The sequence below is a fragment of the Drosophila mojavensis genome, unplaced genomic scaffold (genome assembly GCF_018153725.1).
Source record: "Drosophila mojavensis isolate 15081-1352.22 unplaced genomic scaffold, ASM1815372v1 contig_36, whole genome shotgun sequence".
Taxonomy (NCBI): domain Eukaryota; kingdom Metazoa; phylum Arthropoda; class Insecta; order Diptera; family Drosophilidae; genus Drosophila; species Drosophila mojavensis.
In genome coordinates, this window is record NW_025318858.1 from 2,749,221 (window position 1) to 2,772,313 (window position 23,093).

The window sequence follows — 23,093 nt, forward strand, 5'->3', positions numbered from 1 at the left end:
GGCATGCGGTGATTCGAATGGGAAAAGCAAAAGCTTCGCAACAATACATATAGACTAACGATACATACATATACGTATGTATGTATGCTTCTCTCTATATATAAGTGTGTGTTTTAATTTCGAAATAATTTCGAGAATTTTAAAAATAACGCATTCGTTGAAAGTTCGTGTAGTGTCCGTTGTTTTGCCTTTTTTATTCGGCCGATTTTCGAATTATATATACATACAGATATATCGCTTAAATCGCAACGCTCTAGAAGCGTGTCAAATGCGATCATTGCATTATAGCAACTTGTGTGTTTTAGAACACACGCCGAGTCAATATTTGAGGAATAAAACAATATATCACGTGGGAAGTTCGAAAATCCACGTCAAATCTAGCGAAGTGAGTGATAAATCGAAGTTATCAAATAAGCGGTAAATCAGTGAAACCAGCATTCTGAAACGTTATATAATACATATTTATTTCAACGGGAAATTGAGTGAAAAACTCGGCATTACGTAATAATAGCAACGCCCCACATAGAGCATACATATAGACGCGACGCGGACACGCAAGATCTATATATGTTGCGGGTATATGGCACTGATCTATATTTAGGCGACAACCCACACAAGTCAATTTATGCTGTTGTTGTTCCTTTTCGAACACTATTTATAAGCAACAACAACAAGAACAATAACGGGGCCTAATTAATTAACTGAATCGAGGGAGGTGATCGAACAAACGAATATCCGGTTACGAAATTTACAAAAAAAAAAAAAGAAAAATAATAATTGAAAAGTTTTCGTGGAAATATTGAAACATGTACATATACGGAAAACTCAAAAATATATCCAGAAATATATCAAAAATAAATAGACACAGGCACATACAAAGCGAGATCTGTGCTTCGTCTGCTGCCAAAATGGGTCAAAGACATAAAATAAACAAAAAATGATTTGAAAATTTGAAAACAGAATCTTGAGAAATATCCAAAAAAAAAAAAAAAAAAAAAAAAAAAACAATTATAATAATAATAAAAAACAATTATAATATTTATTTATTCTTCTTTATATTACAGGGAAGTTTTGGGCTCACGACGCGATTGAAACAAGAATTTTTGAATAGTCCCAATTATAATTTCTCGAGTTTTTAAGTTTAAAAGCGAAATTTAACCAAGATGCCGAAGCCACTAGCCAGCCAGGAGGATGAGGATCCCACCCCATACCTGTTCGTGTCTTTGGAACAAAGACGTATCGATCAATCGAAACCCTATGACTCGAAGAAGAGTTGTTGGGTGCCCGATGAGAAGGAGGGCTATCTCCTTGGTGAGATCAAGGCCACCAAGGGCGATATCGTCTCTGTCGGTCTGCCTGGTGGAGAGGTAAATAATGCCGGACCAATTGAACCTAGACTCTATATAGTAAAATGAGTTTTATGGTTGGACTGGGTGCAACATGAACTGACATCGGCTAAAACAAACATTTTTGGTACTACAAAAATACTTGCTTTAGCCAATATCATCTAATGCGGCACCCTTTTGGTTAGATTGTCTCATTGCCAAAAACCATAATCTACATTAATGTACTATATATGACTAGGTAAAAGATTTCAAATCCGAGAAGGTGGAAAAAGTCAATCCACCGAAATTCGAAAAAATTGAAGATATGGCTGACATGACCGTGCTGAACACACCTTGCGTGCTGCACAATCTGCGCCAGCGCTATTATCATAAGCTTATCTACGTAAGTGTGCCAAGTCAGAAACTCACTAATATATGGGTTTCTCTTTTTTTCGGTCTCTTTTCTCAAAAAAATCAAAATATAAACGAACTGCTAACCACGCCTAACCAACAACTATAATAAAATGTAAAAAACAAAAATTTGGGTTATGAAATGGGTCGACTGTTTGACATAAAAAAAACTAGACGAAAGACTTCAAGAAAGATCAGCTCCAGCAGGTGAACCCACCGAAATACGAAAAAGCTGAGGATATGTCTAACTTGACATACCTTAACGATGCCTCTGTGCTCCATAACTTGAGGCAGAGATACTACCACAAGCTCATCTATGTAAGTAATTGCCGTACCGGTATGGCAATATCAAAGAAAAAAAAAATCAACGTGTTCTATGTTACTAAAATGCTTTTGAAACCAAAATCATCATTGAAATAACAAATAAATATTTTTCCAAATTCAATGCCCAGAAATATGCCATCAAATACGACTAAAGTATATTTCTGTTAAAGTAGTTTATTTATTAAAAATTCACAAAACCTTAAAAAAAATCATCTTTTCATTCAGCTCTATAAATCTTATACCTAAACCTCGCTAAAAACCCCATTTACAACTTGTATTTTGTACGCCCTAACAAAGCTTCTACTAAATACGAACAAATTCAGCCGTCCAGTCCGATGAAGGCTACACTGGAAATGAAAAACGGTTTCACACAAACACATACACATCAAACACTCACCACAGCAAAACATATACAATGGATGCTGAGCTGACACCTTGTAAGGATCAATACAGATCTTCATAAATTTCTCTCACAAAACCAAAAACCCACAAAAAACTTTAAATAAATATCGAACGCCAAAAACTGGTTGACTATGAAAACAAAAAAACAAAAAACAAAAAAACCATACAGACAACAACAAAAAGTAAATTAGAAAGAATAATAATAAAAAACCCTTTACTAAACTTTTTTTAAGGAGGGCTTCTCTAAAGCATGACATGAAAACACCAAAACAAAAACATTTATGTCAAAGGTCTACCAATGTTATTAGAGAACCCAAAAATACTAACTAAAAACCACAAAAAAAAAAAAAAAAAAATTGTGAATCTAACAAAAATCGTTAAATTTTCAAATTTCGTCTTATTAATTTCTATAAATTTTCTCTCCGCTTCGTTATGGCGTATATAGACCTACTCCGGTCTTTTCTGCGTTGCCATCAATCCTTACAAGCGCTACCCCGTCTATACTAACCGTTGCGCTAAGATGTACCGTGGTAAGCGCCGTAATGAGGTGCCACCCCATATTTTCGCCATTTCTGACGGTGCTTACGTCGACATGTTGACCAACCACGTGAATCAATCTATGTTGATTACCGGTGAGTCTGGTGCTGGTAAGACTGAGAACACGAAGAAGGTCATTGCGTACTTCGCCACTGTGGGCGCTTCGACCAAGAAGGATGAGTCGCAGAAGAACAAGGGCTCCCTGGAAGATCAGGTTGTCCAGACCAATCCTGTGCTTGAGGCTTTCGGTAACGCCAAGACCGTGCGTAACGATAACTCCTCTCGTTTCGTAAGTATACAAATCTCAGCAACTTAGATACATCTTAACTAAATTGTACTCCGAATTGAACAGGGTAAATTCATCCGTATCCATTTCGGTCCCACTGGTAAACTGGCTGGTGCTGATATTGAGACCTGTAAGTCTTCACATCTTGTAGTATACTCAACTGCTACTATATATACATATTTCATCTACTTTAACAGATCTGTTGGAGAAGGCTCGTGTCATCTCCCAGCAGTCGCTGGAGCGCTCTTACCACATCTTCTACCAGATCATGTCTGGTGCCGTTCCCGGTGTTAAAGGTATACACAGAAGTTCACAATGTCGCTCATCAACCATCATCCATATCTCTCTCTCTCACACACTTTATATATACAAATAGTATATGTATACATCTTAGGTAGAGCAAGAGTTGTCTCTTGTCTCTATTTATTATAAAAGTATTGATTTTTAGCCGTGGTTTAGGTGGTTCAACAACTGAACACAAAAACACATACACACACATACACTCACACACACTCCCACACACATATACAGGCAATATTAATTAATATCTACTCAAATATTTGTTTAGATATCTGTCTTTTGACCGATAACATCTACGATTACCACATTGTCTCCCAGGGCAAGGTCACTGTGCCCAGTATCGATGATTCTGAGGAATTCATCCTCACCGATGTAATTGTGCAAAAAGTTTTTACTTTATTTGTTCTTTTTTATTGTATTTTTACTTACTACTAGACTTTACGTATTATCGTAATTGAAGTAATTTATATAATTTTTTTTTTCAATTTAACTCTTTGCCATAGCTATCGTTATCGTTATCGTTTATCGTATATCGTAGCGTTTACGTAGGCCAAAGACAGATACGTCTACACGCTTTAGCTGTAGCTGACATTTATTCCAAATTGCCAAACGAAACCATCCAAAGATACGGATTATTGGAATATGTTGAAGGCTTTAATAGTATCGCGAGCGAGCTCTATCCATTCAATATACCCAAATATACCCTCACCTATTTTCCTCTAACTCATTTGATATCCCATTAATACAATACATATTATAGACATTTCATATTAAATGCTGAAATTTCTTACCTTTTACATATATGTACACCCCCAACATACCCTCCAAAAACAAATACACACATTTAAATCATATACGAATCGTTAAATATTGTTTGTCTATGCGGTATATTCTATATATCTATCGCAATATATAGACTATTGTCTGCTATCGAACAACATTTACGACTATCGTATCGTATCACAAGGCAAAACGACAATACCAAGTGTTAACGATGCCGAAGAATGGATCGCTGTGGATGTAAGGCCATACAGAACATGGTTACTTATACCGATCTAAATCCATAACTATTCCAACAACAAACAACATTTGTGTTCTAATCCAAAATCAACTTAATATTCTCTTCGTACATTCTGTATATATAAATATATGTTGTCTCTTCAATGTTGTCTTCTCTATACGAACATATCTCAAAATTCGAAACTCTATCTATCGATATATAGCTCTTTCAATGTGTGTTAACCTTTGTCATTTTCGTCTCCCAAAAACAAAAAAAAATCATACCGCTTTATCAAATGCAAAAGCTAAGCAATAAATATTTATGTAAACCTAATCCTAATCCTAACCCTAATATTAACTCTAACCCTAAACATAAACTAAAAAAAAAGAAAATCGAAAACCTAGTTAGTATTTGCTTTAGGTAGGGCCGAACTCATTATATAGAAACAAAACTCTTTTTTACACATTTACAATTTCGTGGAGTATTTGAAATAATTGAATCAATCAATCCAATCAATAAATAGAGATGGTATTTCTTACCCAACATATTGGTGATTATCCTGGCATTTGCCAAGGTAAAACACGGATACCCGGTGTCAACGATGGTGAAGAATTTGAGTTAACTGACGTAAGTTGACGTAGAATCAATCAATCCAATCAATCAAAATAAGTAATACCCTACTCCCAAACAGAACTATTGTAAAATATTTAAAAATATATATATCTCTCTATAACTTGTATTCTCTATCTCTCTATCGCTCTCTTTTATCCACAATTTGAAGTTTTGTAACGTACACCGATTTTTTTTAAAAGTATATGGTAGTAGCTATGATAAACTTGTATATATATTTTACAGTGTGTTAATTTTCAAATGTTGTTCCGGAATTATCTTACGCTTTTACTATCACACACTTTTCTCTTCTCTCTCTCTTTCTTTCTCTTCCTTTCTGTCACTCTTCAACTTTCTTTGTCAGTATATATCTATCGCGTTTTGCACTTTTTACCTAGTTTTATATGCAACCGTAATACCTATCCCAAAACGCTGGGAGCAGGAGGTCTCTGTAGGCCTAAGCTATCCAAAATTTTGTTGTACAATTCTCGCTTTTTGACACCGGGTAGAACGTTAAACAAATATGTTTTGTGTATTAGAAATGCCATTAGGTACTTGAGAGAAGCCCGCTCCTGGCTTAAATATAATAATATCTATACACGTCAATTGCACCAGGGTTAGACGTCGACCCTGAACACACAAACACAGCACTGCGCAGCACACGCACACACACGCCCACACACAGACACACGTACACTGAGAGACCACATTGATCCCGATTTTATCAAAACCATATCTGACTTAGACCATAAGCTCTGTTCTATACTTCTATTTTTTTTCACGTTGTTGTTGCTGTTTAAACCAAACAAAAAATACCTTCTCTCCGACGATATATGTAGAGATGTGCTACCTCTCTGATAACATTTACGACTACTATAACGTATCCCAGGGCAAGGTCACTGTGCCCAGTATCGACGACTCTGAGGAATTCCAGCTGGCAGATGTAAGTGACGACAGTTGTAGGCCCACACATACATATATAGTAGATCGATCGAACCTATCTAGATATATATGTATTGGGACTATCTATGTTTCCGGTACTGTCTGAACGACATTCGTACCACACACACCTACACGCCCACAGAATCAATATTTTATATGTTTTTTATATGTCATTTGATTACCCGATTTCCAGTTTCCAGACCTAGTACTACATATTTTCTCTCTATATATGTATCCACAGATACATATATAGCCAGTACTTAGTCTTTTCTCTGTGTGTTTTTGATTGGAATGCCCATAGCGTAAGATTTGTATGACGAATGACGAATCCCTTGCCCGATTCTTTTCTTTTTTTTTTTTTTTTTTTGAGCATCCCTTTAAATCTACTTGCAGATTTACCTGTCTGTAACTGTACTTAATACGACTTCAATGGACTGATCTAATTTGTGTTTTTGGAATGTGTATGCAATTAGTCTATATATATGCTATATATATATAAATCTACGATATCTGTGTGTATACTATATCTCCCGGTTAGTGTGCGATTTGTACCAAATGAAAACCAATTTACACGAGCGTTGCGTACAAATCGTTCGAATGTTTAAGTCCTTTGTATGTAGTTCTACTCTCTAACGGGCTCCTCAACTTGACTTGAGCGCCGTACACAGGTTAAGAGTTATCCAATAAATATATGTATATATCCACACAAGAATACATCTACATACACACGGCACGCACGATTATATCCCCAGAACCCTCCACACCAATATCTAGTCTATAAGCCAAAGCAAGCTGTCTATCGATTCCGGAATATTTAAGCTAAACATCCTGGTAAAACAGAAGAAGAAAACTACATTGTCATGTTGAAACCAAACTTAGCACATTATATAGGTCTACTAATCGAGCGCTATTTTTTAATATATACATATATATATCTTTGCATGCCGCTAGTAATTTTGGATCTTAATTTGGTTGACTTAAGCATGCCGCATGAACTAGTCCGTAAGCTACACTCAACAAACGTAAAAAGAAAATATAAAATAAGCACGCTGTAATAAACCCAGAAATAATGCTGACAAAACCTTCCACTAAACACGCTAGAGAAATGTTGAATGGAAAACTAACTTGTTGTCATCCATTTGGTATATATAGCAAGCCTTCGACATCTTGGGCTTCACCAAGCAGGAGAAGGAGGATGTCTACAAGATCACCGCCGCTGTCATGCACATGGGTGGCATGAAGTTCAAGCAACGTGGTCGCGAGGAGCAGGCTGAACAGGATGGTGAAGAGGAGGGTGGCCGTGTGTCCAAGCTGTTCGGCTGCGACACCGCTGAGCTGTACAAGAACTTGCTCAAGCCCCGCATCAAGGTCGGTAACGAGTTCGTCACCCAGGGCCGTAACGTCCAACAGGTCACCAACTCCATCGGTGCTCTGTGCAAGGGTGTCTTCGATCGTCTCTTCAAATGGCTGGTCAAGAAGTGTAACGAGACTCTGGATACCAAGCAGAAGCGTCAGCATTTCATTGGTGTACTGGATATTGCTGGTTTTGAAATCTTCGACGTGAGTATTCGAGGACAGGACAACAACTTGCGCTTGTCAGCTGTGTCTATGGTGGGAGGTCTACTTCGCCAGGACGACCAAGAAGTCTTGTGACGGAAATACTGCCAGAGAATCACTTAGATTCTTATGGAAGGACTTCTGTTCATAGGATTGCAGAATTCCTGACCTAGGCTGCCTGCCATAGCCGCAGCTGATGAGCTGCTGTGACAGTCAATGAGCTCAACTCGAATCAAATTCGGCTTGAATCATTGACGTCCACACAGCTAACACGTCTCTTCACAAGCTAGGTATATGGGTTTACTTGGGTAAAATGTTTGGACACGTTCCAATTAGATGCACACTCCATGCACTCACTCACATACACACACAGAGTTACTTCAATTACAAAGAAATATAAACTTTAGTACTGCTCAGTATAATATGTAAATATTCCCCCTATCCAACGTAGTACAATGGCTTCGAACAGTTGTGTATTAACTTCACCAATGAGAAATTGCAACAATTCTTTAACCATGTCATGTTCGTATTGGAACAAGAAGAATACACCAAAGAGGGTATTCACTGGGACTTCATTGATTTCGGTATGGACTTGCTCGCCTGTATCGAACTGATTGAAAAGGTGCTTAAGCTAACCTCTCTCTATGTATAAATATATTTGTGTGTACTTTTGTCCACTTCCAAATGTTATGCGTCCCACTCGCACAAGCCGCCAAAAGGCAACAAAAAAAAAAATCTTGTTTGTTGTATGTTTTAGCACCGATTTATTCGAATATATATGTTTTCCAAAAGGCAAAGCAACCGCAATTCTCAGCTCCTAGGCAACTAGAAAGACCAGGTAACAAACTGTCATGTCGTGTGTGAATGGATTGATTTCACTATACCTTATGTGTGCAGGGGCACTCACACAAGCACTCTCTATCTCTCTCTCTCTCTCTGTATGTCAAGCACCTCAGTACTTTTTGTAATCCCAAAGCACTTGTTTAAAATGTTTACCTTACCTTTTGAAATCCTTACCCATGCACAAATTAGTACAACGGTTTCGAGCAACTGTGTATTAACTTCACCAACGAGAAGTTGCAACAATTCTTCAACCATCACATGTTCGTTTTGGAGCAAGAAGAATACAAGAAGGAAGGTATTGATTGGGCCTTCATCGATTTCGGTATGGACTTGTTGGCCTGTATTGATTTGATTGAAAAGGTTCGTCGAACTCGATCCGCACTCGAAATACATATATCTTGCACTTTCCTTAAGCACTTAAGTGTTATTGTTGTTTTCCCCAATTACTTTAAGGATTATATTATATGAAGCTCGTATCTGGTAATTCATCTAAAACTGATGAACCCAGGTAGAAAGTGTACTTATTGCAGCACTTTGTCTATATATGGACGAGTCTTACAAGCTCTTCTATATCCACCTTCCCAAGCCCATACACACACACACACACCCAAGTTTCGCTAGCGACCTTAGGAACCGTGAATACACACGTCCAAGGGGCAGAAGTCAGAAACCCAAGTAACTAACAGAAATAAATCAAAATCCACACACACTCTGATCATATATGACTAACCCGGCTATCTATGTTCAAATATTGTTCCGTTTCCGATCAAAATATATATACAGTACAACGGTTTCGAACAATTGTGCATCAATTTCACTAACGAAAAACTGCAACAATTCTTCAACCATCACATGTTTGTTTTGGAACAAGAAGAATACCAGCGCGAGGGCATCGAATGGACCTTCATTGATTTCGGCATGGATCTGCAATTGTGTATTGATTTGATTGAAAAGGTATAGGGTCCACAACTATCTTCGAGACAGATAGCCAAGCAACTGACCATCTAAATACACAATTGCCAAAGAAATTAAAAAAAAAAAAAAAAAAAAGATCTAATCTAACAATAATTTGCACTGCAAGCATTTTGATAACCATAGCCATAAGAATGCCTAGACTAAAAAAGCCAGCAACTTAATAGATCTAATCTGCATATGTATAGATATATATATATATGCTATATATATATACAATTAACGAGCGGGTAAGTTAAATGTACTAATTGATTAATTGTCTTCATTTGTATATCTAGTGATGTTCAGCGTTATGTTGCTTCCAAAGAAAATGACTCAACTACTTCCAGTCTAATGCGTGCTTCTTACTAAAATCGATCTGTGCTCCAAATTGCAGCTATACTAAACTTGAGAAATTGCTTGTGTTCTCCTACAGCCTATGGGTATCCTGTCCATCCTGGAGGAAGAGTCTATGTTCCCCAAGGCCACCGATCAGACCTTCTCGGAGAAGCTGACCAACACCCATTTGGGCAAGTCGGCTCCATTCCAGAAGCCCAAGCCACCAAAGCCCGGCCAGCAGGCAGCTCACTTTGCTATTGGCCATTATGCTGGTGTTGTCGCCTATAACATCACCGGCTGGTTGGAGAAGAACAAGGATCCCTTGAACGACACCGTTGTCGATCAGTTCAAGAAGTCGCAGAACAAACTGCTGATCGAAATCTTCGCTGATCATCCTGGTCAGTCCGGTGGCGGTGAACAGGCCAAGGGCGGTCGTGGCAAGAAGGGCGGTGGCTTCGCCACAGTGTCGTCTGCCTACAAGGAGCAGTTGAACAGCTTGATGACAACTCTGCGCTCGACACAGCCTCACTTCGTCCGTTGCATCATTCCCAATGAAATGAAACAGCCTGGCATGGTTGATGCCCACTTGGTCATGCATCAGCTCACTTGTAACGGTGTGCTTGAAGGTATCCGTATTTGCCGTAAGGGTTTCCCCAACAGAATGGTCTACCCCGATTTCAAGATGCGGTAAGTTATCGCCTGGACACTTAAATAGACATTAAGACATTAGACATTTAGACATTAGACATTATACTATATATACTCTATACGTTAGTTACTCTTAGCCCTTAGCTGAGCACAAGTCTTGTATATACACTGGAGCTTCCATTCCTTGTATCTCTCTATCTCTCTCTCTCTCTCTTAAATAAGTATCTAAAATAATTAACTTCTATTGAAATTAACTTTAGTTATATGATTCTGGCACCTGCTGTCATGGCAGCTGAAAAGTTGCCTAAGAACGCAGCCACCAAGTGTTTGGAAGCGGTTGGACTGGACCCCGACTTGTATCGCATTGGTAACACCAAGGCACGCATACTTTAATGTATATTCACTTGTTGTTTAGATAAACCCAAGGTCCAATCCACATGTAAATCAACTATCGTATCCTCACTCTTCTGTTCTGCACCAAAATCCAATGTATCAAGTGCTGTCTTCCTATTTATATATATATTCATTTATATATAATTTGTTGTTCTGTGTAGAGGTGGAATTTTTCTTTAGTTTCGCATGATCTGTACCTCATTATGTTTTATATGTCTCAAATGAATATCAACAGGTACCAGATTTTGAATCCCCGTGGAATTAAGGACCTTACTGATCCTAAGAAAGCTTCCAAGGTTTTGATTGAGTCGACCGAGCTGAATGAAGATCTCTATCGTCTGGGTCATACCAAGGCATGACTAAGTTTCTCTCTCGCTCTCTATAAGCTATATATTCATGCATTTTATAAAGCTCTTCTTCTGAGTGGATGGCTCAACTTTCTATATATATATTCTCTGTCTATATATATATTACATATATTTATATGTAGTAAATAATCTATATACAAATGGATGCCTCTAAAACGCCAACGCGCCCAAGCATCCAACAGATCTTACACACACCCCATATATACAACAAAACAAACACAACAACAAAAGTGGTTCCAAGTGTACACGATCCGAGAACAAGTTGAACGGAAAAAACCTTCATGGATTATGATTGAAATTTCATTTTGCAGCTATCAAATTCTGAATCCGGGTGGTATTGTTGGCATCGAAGATCCCAAGAAGTGCGGCCAACTTATATTAGAGTCGACAACTTTGGATCCCGATATGTATCGTATTGGACATACTAAGGCATAAACTCTTCTTCTTCATATACCCAATTATCAATTATGATTTTGATATTTTGCATTTTGCGTAAACCTCCTAAATTATACTCCTCCAAGTAGTTTTGTCGTCACTCTCTCTCTCTCTCTCTCTCTCTTTCTCTCTTTCTATCTTCTTCTCTATATATATTTCAATTGCTCTAGTATTTATTTCCCGTACACTTGACGGATATCACATAACTAGATTCCGTATACATATATATATATTATCTATATATATATATATATTATTCTACTTCTTCCTTTAAATAGAGGCGAAGTTCCAACACTTCTGGGCGCCCTTTCAGAAAACAGTATTAAAACCTTGATAGGGGCGCTATTCAGCACTATGATTGTTATATACCCCAACCCCACCCCCTTTTTCGATTTTACGAATCCCAACCACCACACCACTATACACACACCAATACAGAAACACACACTTGCACAACTCCCTAGTTGAGAATATCAAACCCTGTTCTACTGCATGGGTTGCAGTTCGTAGTCGTTGTTATTTGATTTGGCTCGAAGACTTGAAGATCAACTGTAAATAACAATAGCCATAAGCTAGTTATACTAACAAACCATATCTAGCGTATCTACATATGTATCGTAGTTATGTTTCTATTTATTATTTATGACACTCATGTTTATATGTTATACGTGAACGGCATATAGTTACCAAATCTTGAACCCAAAGGGTATCAAGGGTATTGAGGATCCCAAGAAATGCACGAAAATCCTTATCGAATCGACGGAGTTGAACGATGATCAATACCGTTTGGGTAACACAAAGGCACGAAACATTTTTCTATTTCAATCACACAACAACAAAAGCTGAATAACTCAACTTCAACAAAAACACTTCGTATATGGCTTCCAAAACAGATGTCCAGAATTCTACACATATACACACACACACACTTATACTACACACACACACGCAACACACAGCATCTTCAACCAGAAAAACTAAGCAAAAAGCTTTTGGTTTATTTGCTGTGTTTGCTGTGCGCATGTTTCTCTTTCTCTCTGTGTCTTTCTCTTTCTCTCTCTTGCAATGTACACGAGATCCATATACAAACAAGGACATACGTACAACAAAGAAAAACTAAACCTTTAAAGAAAAGGTCCAAACCACAAACCCCACTTCCCCCATAGATACCCACCCCCACCCCCCTAAAAAAAAAGAAAAACTAAATATTGGTACAATTTTCTTTTTTTTTGGTAGCATTAACTTAGTTAGTAGTAAACACTAATCTAATAGTTATGTTAGTAGAGTACATGAACTAACACAAACGTTTGAAAACTATACAACAAAAACCAAACAATTAAACCATTCAATAATACCAACCCATACAGCTACAAGATCATGTGCCCAAAGCAATTGCAGGGCGTTGAGAAAGACAAAAAGGCCACTGAAATTATCATTAAGTTTATCGATTTACCCGAAGATCAATACCGTTTGGGTAACACAAAGGTATATCAGCGACAATATACTGCACAGCTTGCATGCATCAGCTCACATCACATCATATATGGGCTCGGGCTCGAGTCCCAAATGGAAGTTACATGGCCTACAGCTATTAGTACATGGCTTAGGTTGTGATTTCCTGAGGGACTCCTACACCTGACGCTCGGACATGGCAGATCATCTTAGCTGCGGGGATTTGAGCCCCGATAGAAGTCGCATGGCCTCATGAGCCTCTATGGCTTGGGTTGTGATTTCTTGAAAGGGTTTTTGTTTCTGTAGCATGATGTGTAATCAGAAATAAGTATAGCTGCAGGGGTTTGAGCCCCAATGGAAGCCACTTGGCCTTTAGCTATTAGTACATGGCTTAGGCTGTGGTTTCCGGCGGGATTCCCCCACTGCTGCAGCGCTACTTCACACTCACTGCTCTAGTCTTAAGCTGTATGTCTCATCACATTAATCGAATCACAAAATCAACCTCATCGACTCTTCATCTAGATATAATCTATGTGTCGTTCTCTTGTCTTGTTTGTCTTGTTAAATGTTTTGTGTTTCTTGTTTTCGTTTGTACCAAAAATCCATCCTATGTTCTATCCCAGTTCAAACTGTCGAAAAGTGTTTTTGAAGAATTGCTTCCTGCTTAAGCGTTAAAAGAAATGAATTTTTCGAACTGGGCCAATTCGGTCCAGTTTGTGGCTTAGAGCACGCGCAATTTTTTCCACAGCGTAGCCTGTCGACTGTAAATTAATCTATATCTTTCTGACACCCACACACACACACACATACATACATACAATATCTAGGTGTTCTTCCGTGCCGGTGTCCTGGGTCAGATGGAGGAGTTCCGTGATGAGCGTCTCGGCAAGATCATGTCCTGGATGCAGGCCTGGGCCCGTGGTTACCTGGCCCGCAAGGGCTTCAAGAAGCTGCAAGAGCAGCGCGTCGCCCTCAAGGTCGTCCAGCGCAATCTGCGCAAGTACCTGCAGCTGCGTACCTGGCCCTGGTACAAACTGTGGCAGAAGATCAAGCCTCTGCTCAACGTCAGCCGCATTGAAGACGAAATTGCCGTGAGTATACCAAATACACAAATATAATGCAATTCAATTTATATAATCATTTAGATAAATTGAATATTGAATTTGCTGCTTGTGGTTGATTTGAACTTGGACAGCAGTTGGGGCTGGCAATCAAGCATAGCCCTGGCATGTCCGACCCTTCAGGTTGGGCTCTCCGTTTTACATTGTTGTCGCGCATAATTGGATGCGCGGCAGCAGCTGCAGGTCCGACGGTCTTTAAATAGCCGCACATTAGACTGCATGCACTTGGTGGTGCTTTAATTAAGCCACGCCCACATATACGCATTCCTCGATCATGCTGATCATGTTAATCATGCTGCCGCTGATCGAGCTACCAAAAATAGATGCTGTCATAATCGTTTCTCACATCTCACATCTCGGCATCTCGTTGCTGTGAAATGTTGTTGCTTCACGCTCTAAAACCGAAGCCTTATAGAATGGAAAACTGTTATAGATTGCTGGAATCGGCACACTCATCTATGTATGTATATGTATATGCGTATACGTATATATGCTGGCATGTAAATCCCTTGTGTATATTTCGAGCTATATATCTATAGCTCCATCTCAATTGCTATTCTCGTACAATCTGCCAGCTCTCAATGTTTTTTTCGTGTTTTTTTTTTTTTTTTAAGTGGCGAGCAGTTGCCAATTAGCTTGCTAATTAAATAATAAAAAGGCAGCGGCGCCAGGCAAGAGTAGAGAGCGAAAAGAAAAGAAATATATAAAATGGGCGCTGTACAGAGGGGCGTATGATTAATACGCATACGCCGCATTGGCCCAACTCAATTCAAAAACCAATGATGAGTAATTATAAGCAGCCAAACTATTTAACGTGTATACGTTGTGCGAGCAAGATGGCCATATATATAAATATCGTGTTTTATATATATATATATAAATGTGTATATATATACATACTTATATAGAGTACACCTGCTGTTGGCGGCGCAAGTGCGAAATGATAGCAAGCGTATGCGAATGCGAATTGCTGTTGGTGAATTATGAATTTATGATGGCAATTACAGATGCCAGAGGCTGGCAAGCAACAGCTGGGTCGCTGGCTCGCTAATTTTATATAGCCAAAAATTGTTAGCATCTGCACAGTGCAATCGCAGCAGCCATTCCAGTTAGATTTGGACCAGTACGCGGCGCGTTGCAAACGAACAAAAAAACAAAAATAAATAGAAATATATTGCAAATAATAAATAATAATACCAAGCGAACGAATAGAGCCATCAATTCAAATCATATATAATATCCAGTTAGTTTTGTGATTATTAATTGCAAATCGAATACGAATCGAGTGAATTTTCAATAATGGCTGACGAGAAGAAAGCCAAAAAAACGAAAAAGGCTGCTGAGGCAGCACCTGCCGAGGCAACGGCTGCTCCCGAGGAGGCGCCTGCCGAGCCTCCAGCTGCCAGCGCCGAGCCTGCGCCCAGTGCAGAGCCAAGTGTCGAACCACCACAAGCACCACAAGAAATCGCCGCGCCCGCTGAGAGCAGCTCGTTTAGTAATCCGATCAATGCTTCTAATGACTTACAGCGTCTGGAGGAGAAGGCCAAGAAGGCTGAGGAACTGCATGCCGCTGAAGTGAAAGTGCGCAAGGAATTGGAGGCACTGAACGCCAAACTGTTGGCCGAGAAGACCGCCCTGTTGGACTCCCTGTCCGGCGAGAAGGGTCAGCTGCAGGACTTCCAGGAGCGCAACGCCAAGTTGACCGCCCAGAAGAACGACCTCGAGAACCAGCTGCGCGTAAGTACTCAACACCTAAAAATAACCCAATTACCTATGCCATCAAAACATCCAAATCCATATCCGAATCCATTTAATCCGCTGGCAAATTTATCAAGTGCAATCGACCATGTCAATTGCTCGGCTATTTCGAGAGAGTTCCGAGCGAACTGTTGATGTGCGCACTTTGTCTAAATTTAGCCCATGATCGATGGAACATATTGGTGTTCCGCCCACTCACCTTTTACATGTACATACATGTACGTGTTGTACGATATACATATGTGTATGTGTGTACATTGAAATGTTTAGCTATACAAATTGTGTGCTTTTCTCTGATCTCGATAGGACATCCAAGAGCGCCTGACTCAGGAGGAAGATGCCCGCAACCAGCTGTTCCAGCAGAAGAAGAAGGCCGATCAGGAGATCTCCGGCTTGAAGAAGGACATCGAGGATCTGGAATTGAGCGTCCAGAAGGCCGAGCAGGATAAGGCCACCAAGGATCACCAGATCCGCAACTTGAACGACGAGATCGCCCACCAGGATGAGCTCATCAACAAGTTGAACAAGGAGAAGAAGATGCAGGGCGAGAGCAACCAGAAGACTGGTGAGGAACTGCAGGCCGCCGAGGACAAGATTAACCACTTGAACAAGGTTAAGGCCAAGCTCGAGCAGACCCTCGATGAGCTCGAGGATTCGCTGGAGCGCGAGAAGAAGGTGCGCGGCGATGTTGAGAAGTCCAAGCGCAAGGTTGAGGGTGACCTCAAGCTGACCCAGGAGGCTGTCGCCGATCTGGAGCGCAACAAGAAGGAGCTGGAGCAGACCATCCAGCGCAAGGACAAGGAACTGTCCTCCATCACCGCCAAGCTGGAAGATGAGCAGGTCGTTGTCGGCAAGCACCAGCGCCAGATCAAGGAACTGCAGGCCCGCATCGAAGAGCTCGAGGAGGAGGTCGAGGCCGAGCGTCAAGCCCGCGCCAAGGCTGAGAAGCAGCGCGCCGATTTGGCCCGCGAGCTCGAGGAATTGGGCGAGCGTCTGGAGGAGGCTGGCGGTGCCACCTCTGCCCAGATTGAGCTCAACAAGAAGCGTGAGGCTGAGCTCAGCAAACTGCGTCGCGATCTTGAGGAAGCCAACATCCAGCACGAATCCACCCTGGCCAACCTGCGCAAGAAGCACAACGATGCCGTCGCCGAGATGGCCGAACAGGTTGATCAGCTCAACAAGCTGAAGGCCAAGTAAGTAGAATACCTCAACGAACTATCTAGATCTCGCTAGCTATTTCAGGTGCCAGCCAGCCAGCCAGCCACTCAGTGAGTCATATGAGAGTGCCACCGATCGTTGATCAGCTCGATCTTGTCTATATAGACATTTGTATATATCTTTGTATATAATGCAACTGTTGTTCTACTTTTTGCCATCTAGGGCCGAGCACGATCGTCAGACTTGCCACAATGAGTTGAATCAAACTCGTACCGCCTGCGATCAGTTGGCCCGCGATAAGGTAATATGTTGTGGCATATGGGCCACACATATACACCGAACACACAACGCATGTACCACAAACACAAACACACACACACGCACACACTCTATGTACGACAACAACTGTGTGTGTGTTCGTGCGTCACTATCTCTCACTGTCTGTGTGTCTCTCTCTATCCCTTTAAAATAAAACGTTCTTTTAGACTTTGTGTGTGTAAAATAGGACGCAACTATGGACTATGGATCGATCACTCGTGCGCTCGCTTCTCGCCTTTGCTCTGCTTTGATATTCCAAATACAAATACGAAATCTGTAATCCCTTAACTAACCCACACACTCTCTATACTCTCTCTACTCTCTATATGTTGTCTAATCCAGGGCTGAGAAGGAGAAGAACGAGTACTACGGCCAGCTGAACGATCTGCGCGCCGGTGTTGATCACATTACCAACGAGAAGGTATATGAATCTATGAATTACCATATTTGGATTGCGAACGCTGCTGTAAATTATATGCTGAACGTTATATGCTCCGAAAACTCTTGTATAGAAGTCACGAAACTGAAGTCCCCTAGTGTAAAAAGTGTCCAATCCGTGAATCCAAAAACTAAAACGACCCCACGTAAAGAACTATTTAGCCTGCTTTTAATGTACCCTTATACTAACACTGTACAGCTTACACAAAACAAAATGTCACACAAAAAAAAGAATGCCAGAAAGAATAGATATGAAAAGAGAAATTGCAGAGTATGCCTTGGCTAATACAACTCCGTATTTGATAACGCTCCACAGGCTGCCCAGGAGAAGATCGCCAAGCAGCTGCAGCACACCCTCAATGAGGTGCAGTCGAAACTGGATGAGACCAACAGGACTCTGAACGACTTCGATGCCAGCAAGAAGAAGCTGTCCATTGAGAACTCCGATCTGCTGCGTCAATTGGAGGAGGCCGAGTCCCAGGTGTCTCAGCTGTCCAAGATCAAGATCTCGTTGACCACCCAGCTGGAGGATACCAAGCGTCTGGCCGACGAGGAGTCGCGCGAGCGTGCCACCCTTTTGGGCAAGTTCCGCAACTTGGAGCACGACCTCGACAACTTGCGCGAGCAGGTTGAGGAGGAGGCTGAGGGCAAGGCTGATCTGCAGCGTCAGCTCAGCAAGGCCAACGCCGAGGCCCAGGTCTGGCGCAGCAAGTACGAGTCCGATGGTGTTGCCCGCTCTGAGGAGCTGGAGGAGGCCAAGAGGAAGTTGCAGGCCCGCCTTGCCGAGGCTGAGGAGACCATTGAGTCGCTCAACCAGAAGTGCATCGGCCTGGAGAAGACCAAGCAGCGCCTGTCCACCGAAGTGGAGGACTTGCAGCTGGAGGTCGACCGTGCCAACGCCATTGCCAACGCCGCCGAGAAGAAGCAGAAGGCCTTCGACAAGATCATTGGCGAGTGGAAGCTCAAGGTTGATGACTTGGCCGCTGAGCTCGATGCCTCCCAGAAGGAGTGCCGCAACTACTCCACCGAGTTGTTCCGTCTTAAGGGCGCCTACGAAGAGGGCCAGGAGCAGCTGGAGGCTGTGCGTCGCGAGAACAAGAACTTGGCCGATGAAGTCAAGGATCTGCTCGACCAGATCGGTGAGGGTGGCCGCAACATCCATGAGATCGAGAAGGCCCGCAAGCGCCTGGAAGCCGAAAAGGACGAACTCCAGGCTGCTCTTGAGGAAGCCGAGGCTGCTCTTGAACAGGAGGAGAACAAGGTGCTGCGCGCTCAGCTTGAGCTGTCGCAGGTGCGCCAGGAAATCGATCGCCGCATCCAGGAGAAGGAAGAGGAATTCGAGAATACCCGCAAGAACCACCAGCGCGCTCTCGACTCCATGCAAGCCTCCCTCGAAGCCGAAGCCAAGGGCAAGGCTGAGGCGCTCCGCATGAAGAAGAAGTTGGAAGCCGACATCAACGAGTTGGAGATTGCTCTGGATCATGCCAACAAGGTGAGTGTTAAGCACAGCTGCTGCGACTCGCGAGTCAATTACTAAACTGGGATTTCCGTTTGCTCCACTTAGGCTAACGCCGAGGCCCAGAAGAACATCAAGCGCTACCAACAGCAGCTCAAGGACATCCAGACCGCCCTTGAGGAAGAGCAGAGAGCTCGTGACGATGCCCGCGAACAGTTGGGCATCTCTGAGCGTCGTGCCAACGCCTTGCAGAACGAGCTCGAGGAGTCTCGCACTCTGCTGGAGCAGGCCGATCGCGGTCGTCGCCAGGCCGAGCAGGAATTGGCCGATGCCCACGAACAGCTGAACGAGGTTTCCGCCCAGAATGCTTCCATCTCCGCTGCCAAGAGGAAATTGGAATCGGAGCTGCAGACTCTGCACTCTGACCTGGATGAGCTCCTCAACGAAGCCAAGAACTCCGAGGAGAAGGCCAAGAAGGCTATGGTTGATGCCGCCCGCCTGGCCGATGAGCTCCGCGCTGAGCAGGATCATGCCCAGACCCAGGAGAAATTGAGGAAGGCTCTCGAGCAGCAGATCAAGGAATTGCAGGTGCGCCTGGATGAGGCCGAGGCCAATGCCCTCAAGGGTGGCAAGAAGGCTATCCAGAAGTTGGAGCAGCGCGTCCGCGAGCTCGAGAACGAGCTGGATGGTGAGCAGAGGAGACACGCCGATGCCCAGAAGAACTTGCGCAAATCTGAGCGCCGCATCAAGGAGTTGAGCTTCCAGTCTGAGGAGGATCGCAAGAACCACGAGCGCATGCAGGATCTGGTCGACAAGCTGCAACAGAAGATCAAGACATACAAGAGGCAGATCGAGGAGGCTGAGGAAATCGCCGCCCTCAACTTGGCCAAATTCCGCAAGGCCCAGCAGGAGCTCGAGGAAGCCGAGGAGCGTGCCGATCTGGCTGAACAGGCCATTAGCAAATTCCGCGCCAAGGGACGTGCCGGTTCTGTCGGTCGTGGTGCCAGCCCAGCGGTAAGTACACCCCCACCGAATACCTCCCAATCACCCAGCACTCTCCATATTTGACTCTTTGGCTTACCATTCGAGAACAATTCCATCTTCAGTATATCGAATTACGATTGCTTCTATATTTGCTTTTATATATATTCTTCCCTTTCATATTTGCGGTACGTGCTCTGCTTCTTCTTCACACCTTCGCACCTCTACGATAACAGATTTAAATGCAAAATGTTGAGGCCCATCCACAAAAATGCAAAAAATAAACAAAAAAATAAATAAAAGCTAAAAAAAAAAGAAACAAATCTATAATGGTTCAATTATGTGTAAAAAAAAAGAAGAATGAAAGGAAAACATGCAAAGAGAATTATAGCTTATAAGAATTAAAATATATATACACTAATAATAATAATATAGATGCATCATACATCGACATTCGGTAGAACAGAGAATTGTAATTAGAGGCAAAATCCCAAGCACCTGGGTGAAACGAAAACGCAAAGAACCAGAAAAATCTAAAAAAAAAAAAAAAAAAACCAAATAGAACATCAAGAAAGTTCATGAAAGAGCATCGATAACAATTATCGATCCGTCGAGCCACCGATTAGCTCTAGTACCAACCAATAATGCGTTCATTTTGACAATTTTTCTAACTATGAAGATCAACAGCAAGCAAAACAGCATCAATCAATCGACTTTGCTTTCTCTACAGCCATACTGCATACAATATATATAAATTATATATTTATATATATAATAAAAAAAAAAACAAACTATTCTTCCACTATATTATTAAAAACACAACACAATCACATATATACATATCTATGTATATGTATATACAAATACATATGTACATATGTATGTATATATGTATGTATTTGTGTACTGCAGCCTACAGCGTCAAAGGGTGGCCGCTAGAGGGCGCGCTGGAGCAGTAGAAACTTTCTTGACAACATTTGTAAGTGGCAACGCCTGTAAAGTGGAAACGTGCTCGTTCTCGTTCTCGTTCTTGTTGTTGTTCTTGTTGTGTCAGAATGTTGGAAAATTCATTATTTCCCATACACAACAACACACACACATACACCACACGCATAAACAAGCACATTTGCACATGCACAAGATGATCTTTCAAGAAATCCTTCAAGCATATTCACTTGGTGCTGTCTCTTTCGTACTCGCTCTGTGTCTCATGAGCTGCTTTCAATTAGGCTCTCCCTTGAGCTGCATTCATTTACTCAGCTTTCACTCTGTTAACATTTGTTGCTTGTTCATTCTCTCCCAGGAGTAACGGTATTTCGTTACCTTCACGCTCTCAATCAAAGGAGTTGCGTTCATTTGTCTACATAATCTCTCAGGAGTAGCGTTCATTCTGTCGCATTCATTCATTTCAGGCATTCGTCATCATCATTCACTCGACTCATTCATGAATTACATCGAGTTGTTTACTTCACTCATTTGATTCACTTAAGTATCTCATTCATTCGTTTTAATCATTCGCTTCATTCAGTCGATCATTTGATGTTGGTTTCTCTTTCGTACATTTCCTGAACCTACAGAACGTCTCGAGCATTTACTTACCTGTCGCGTTGCTCACGCCACCTTCGTACTCCTCGTTTATCCAATTATCTATAGATATGCTCGTATTTCCCTCTCGTCACTGTGTGCACCATATAACGTGCCGCTAGGCGTTCACCCCACGATTCGTTGTTTTCGTTTTGAATTAGTCCATGAAAAGAAAAATGTCTCAACGGACTTTTAGTGACTCGTCTACTCCCCACCCCAAAAGCATGTACCGGCTATTGATAGTATATCATACCTTTAATATATAACATGTATGGAAAACATTTAATATATATATTCTCTTTCTCTTTCTCTCTCTTTGTCTACTGCAGCCCCGTGCGACATCCGTTAGGCCACAATTCGACGGATTGGCTTTCCCACCAAGATTCGACCTTGCTCCTGAAAACGAATTCTAAATGCCATTTCATTTTTTAATTTATTTTAAATGATATTTCATAATGATTATGTTTATGATTTAAAGCTTAATTTCTTAATTTAAACAAAAATAATAAAACTATAACAAAATATATATCGAAACGACGGGAGGCACAATGCACTTAGGCAAAAAACAACAACAACAAGCAAAACTTTTAACCGGGCCCCAGGAAAAAATACGGAAAATCTTAAGAACCCGGAGAAAAAACAATATAACATCTGTTTAACAACAACAACAACAACGATCGACGATCTATGATCGACAGGCATAAGTTCTATGTGAGGGGAGTTGGTAGCACAGCCTTGTAAACGCGACATTTGCTCTCGGACATCTCTCGAGTCCTGTTTATTGTATTTATATTTTTATACAACTTTCAAAACGCATTCAACATTAAATGAACTAATTCAACATCAAATGAGCCCCGTCAAATGTGAGTTAAACATAGAGAAAAAAAAATAGGTGGGGATGTCCGTCAGGAAGTGTCGCAGTTGCACTAATCTAACAAATATCGAAGTGTGTCTATATGTTAATGTCTATTAAATGTATACCCAGTTCAGCAGATCCATACAGACAGAGCATACTCTCTCGCCTCTCACGGCGCTTATGTTTATGTTACATTTTTTAATTTTATCAAAACATTATAAGATTAAAAGATCAAAAACTACAACTAAAAAAAAACCAAAACAAAAAAAGTATACAAAAAAGGAACAAAATAAATGTAAAT

At 41.3% G+C, this 23,093-nt stretch overlaps 1 protein-coding gene across 31 annotated transcripts; it reads left to right on the top strand.

The window, feature by feature from the left end:
• The first annotated feature begins 1,064 nt into the window (after positions 1-1,064).
• LOC6575814 (myosin heavy chain, muscle) lies at positions 1,065-22,462 on the top strand. 31 transcript variants are annotated; one of them, XM_015164819.3, is made up of 18 exons: positions 1,065-1,367; positions 1,911-2,054; positions 2,908-3,288; positions 3,352-3,415; positions 3,483-3,581; positions 3,854-3,957; positions 7,289-7,696; positions 8,726-8,896; positions 9,924-10,513; positions 12,354-12,471; positions 13,950-14,213; positions 15,771-15,980; positions 16,308-17,194; positions 17,820-17,898; positions 18,232-19,407; positions 19,480-20,385; positions 21,265-21,331; positions 22,266-22,402. In XM_015164819.3, the coding sequence occupies exons 1-17, from the start codon at positions 1,164-1,166 to the stop codon at positions 21,289-21,291; spliced, it is 5,832 nt and encodes a 1,943-aa protein (XP_015020305.1). In that variant the 5' UTR covers positions 1,065-1,163; the 3' UTR covers positions 21,292-21,331; positions 22,266-22,402. The 31 variants fall into 31 exon arrangements, with proteins under 31 accessions (XP_015020305.1, XP_015020318.1, XP_032584552.1 ...); XM_015164832.3 differs by lacking the exon at positions 12,354-12,471 and adding an exon at positions 13,038-13,155; XM_032728661.2 differs by lacking the exons at positions 3,854-3,957; positions 12,354-12,471; positions 17,820-17,898 and adding exons at positions 6,034-6,137; positions 11,547-11,664; positions 17,382-17,460.
• Positions 22,463-23,093: the final 631 nt, after the last annotated feature.

Bases quoted from the DNA above. Each gene is read 5' to 3' on its own strand.
- LOC6575814 (XM_032728655.2), top strand. From the start codon at position 1,164: ATGCCGAAGCCACTAGCCAGCCAGGAGGATGAGGATCCCACCCCATAC. The intron at 1,729-2,907 runs GTAAGTGTGCCA...TGGCGTATATAG, and splicing joins ATTATCATAAGCTTATCTAC to ACCTACTCCGGTCTTTTCTG. The intron at 17,195-17,381 runs GTAAGTAGAATA...TTTGCCATCTAG, and splicing joins CTCAACAAGCTGAAGGCCAA to GGCCGAGCACGATCGTCAGA.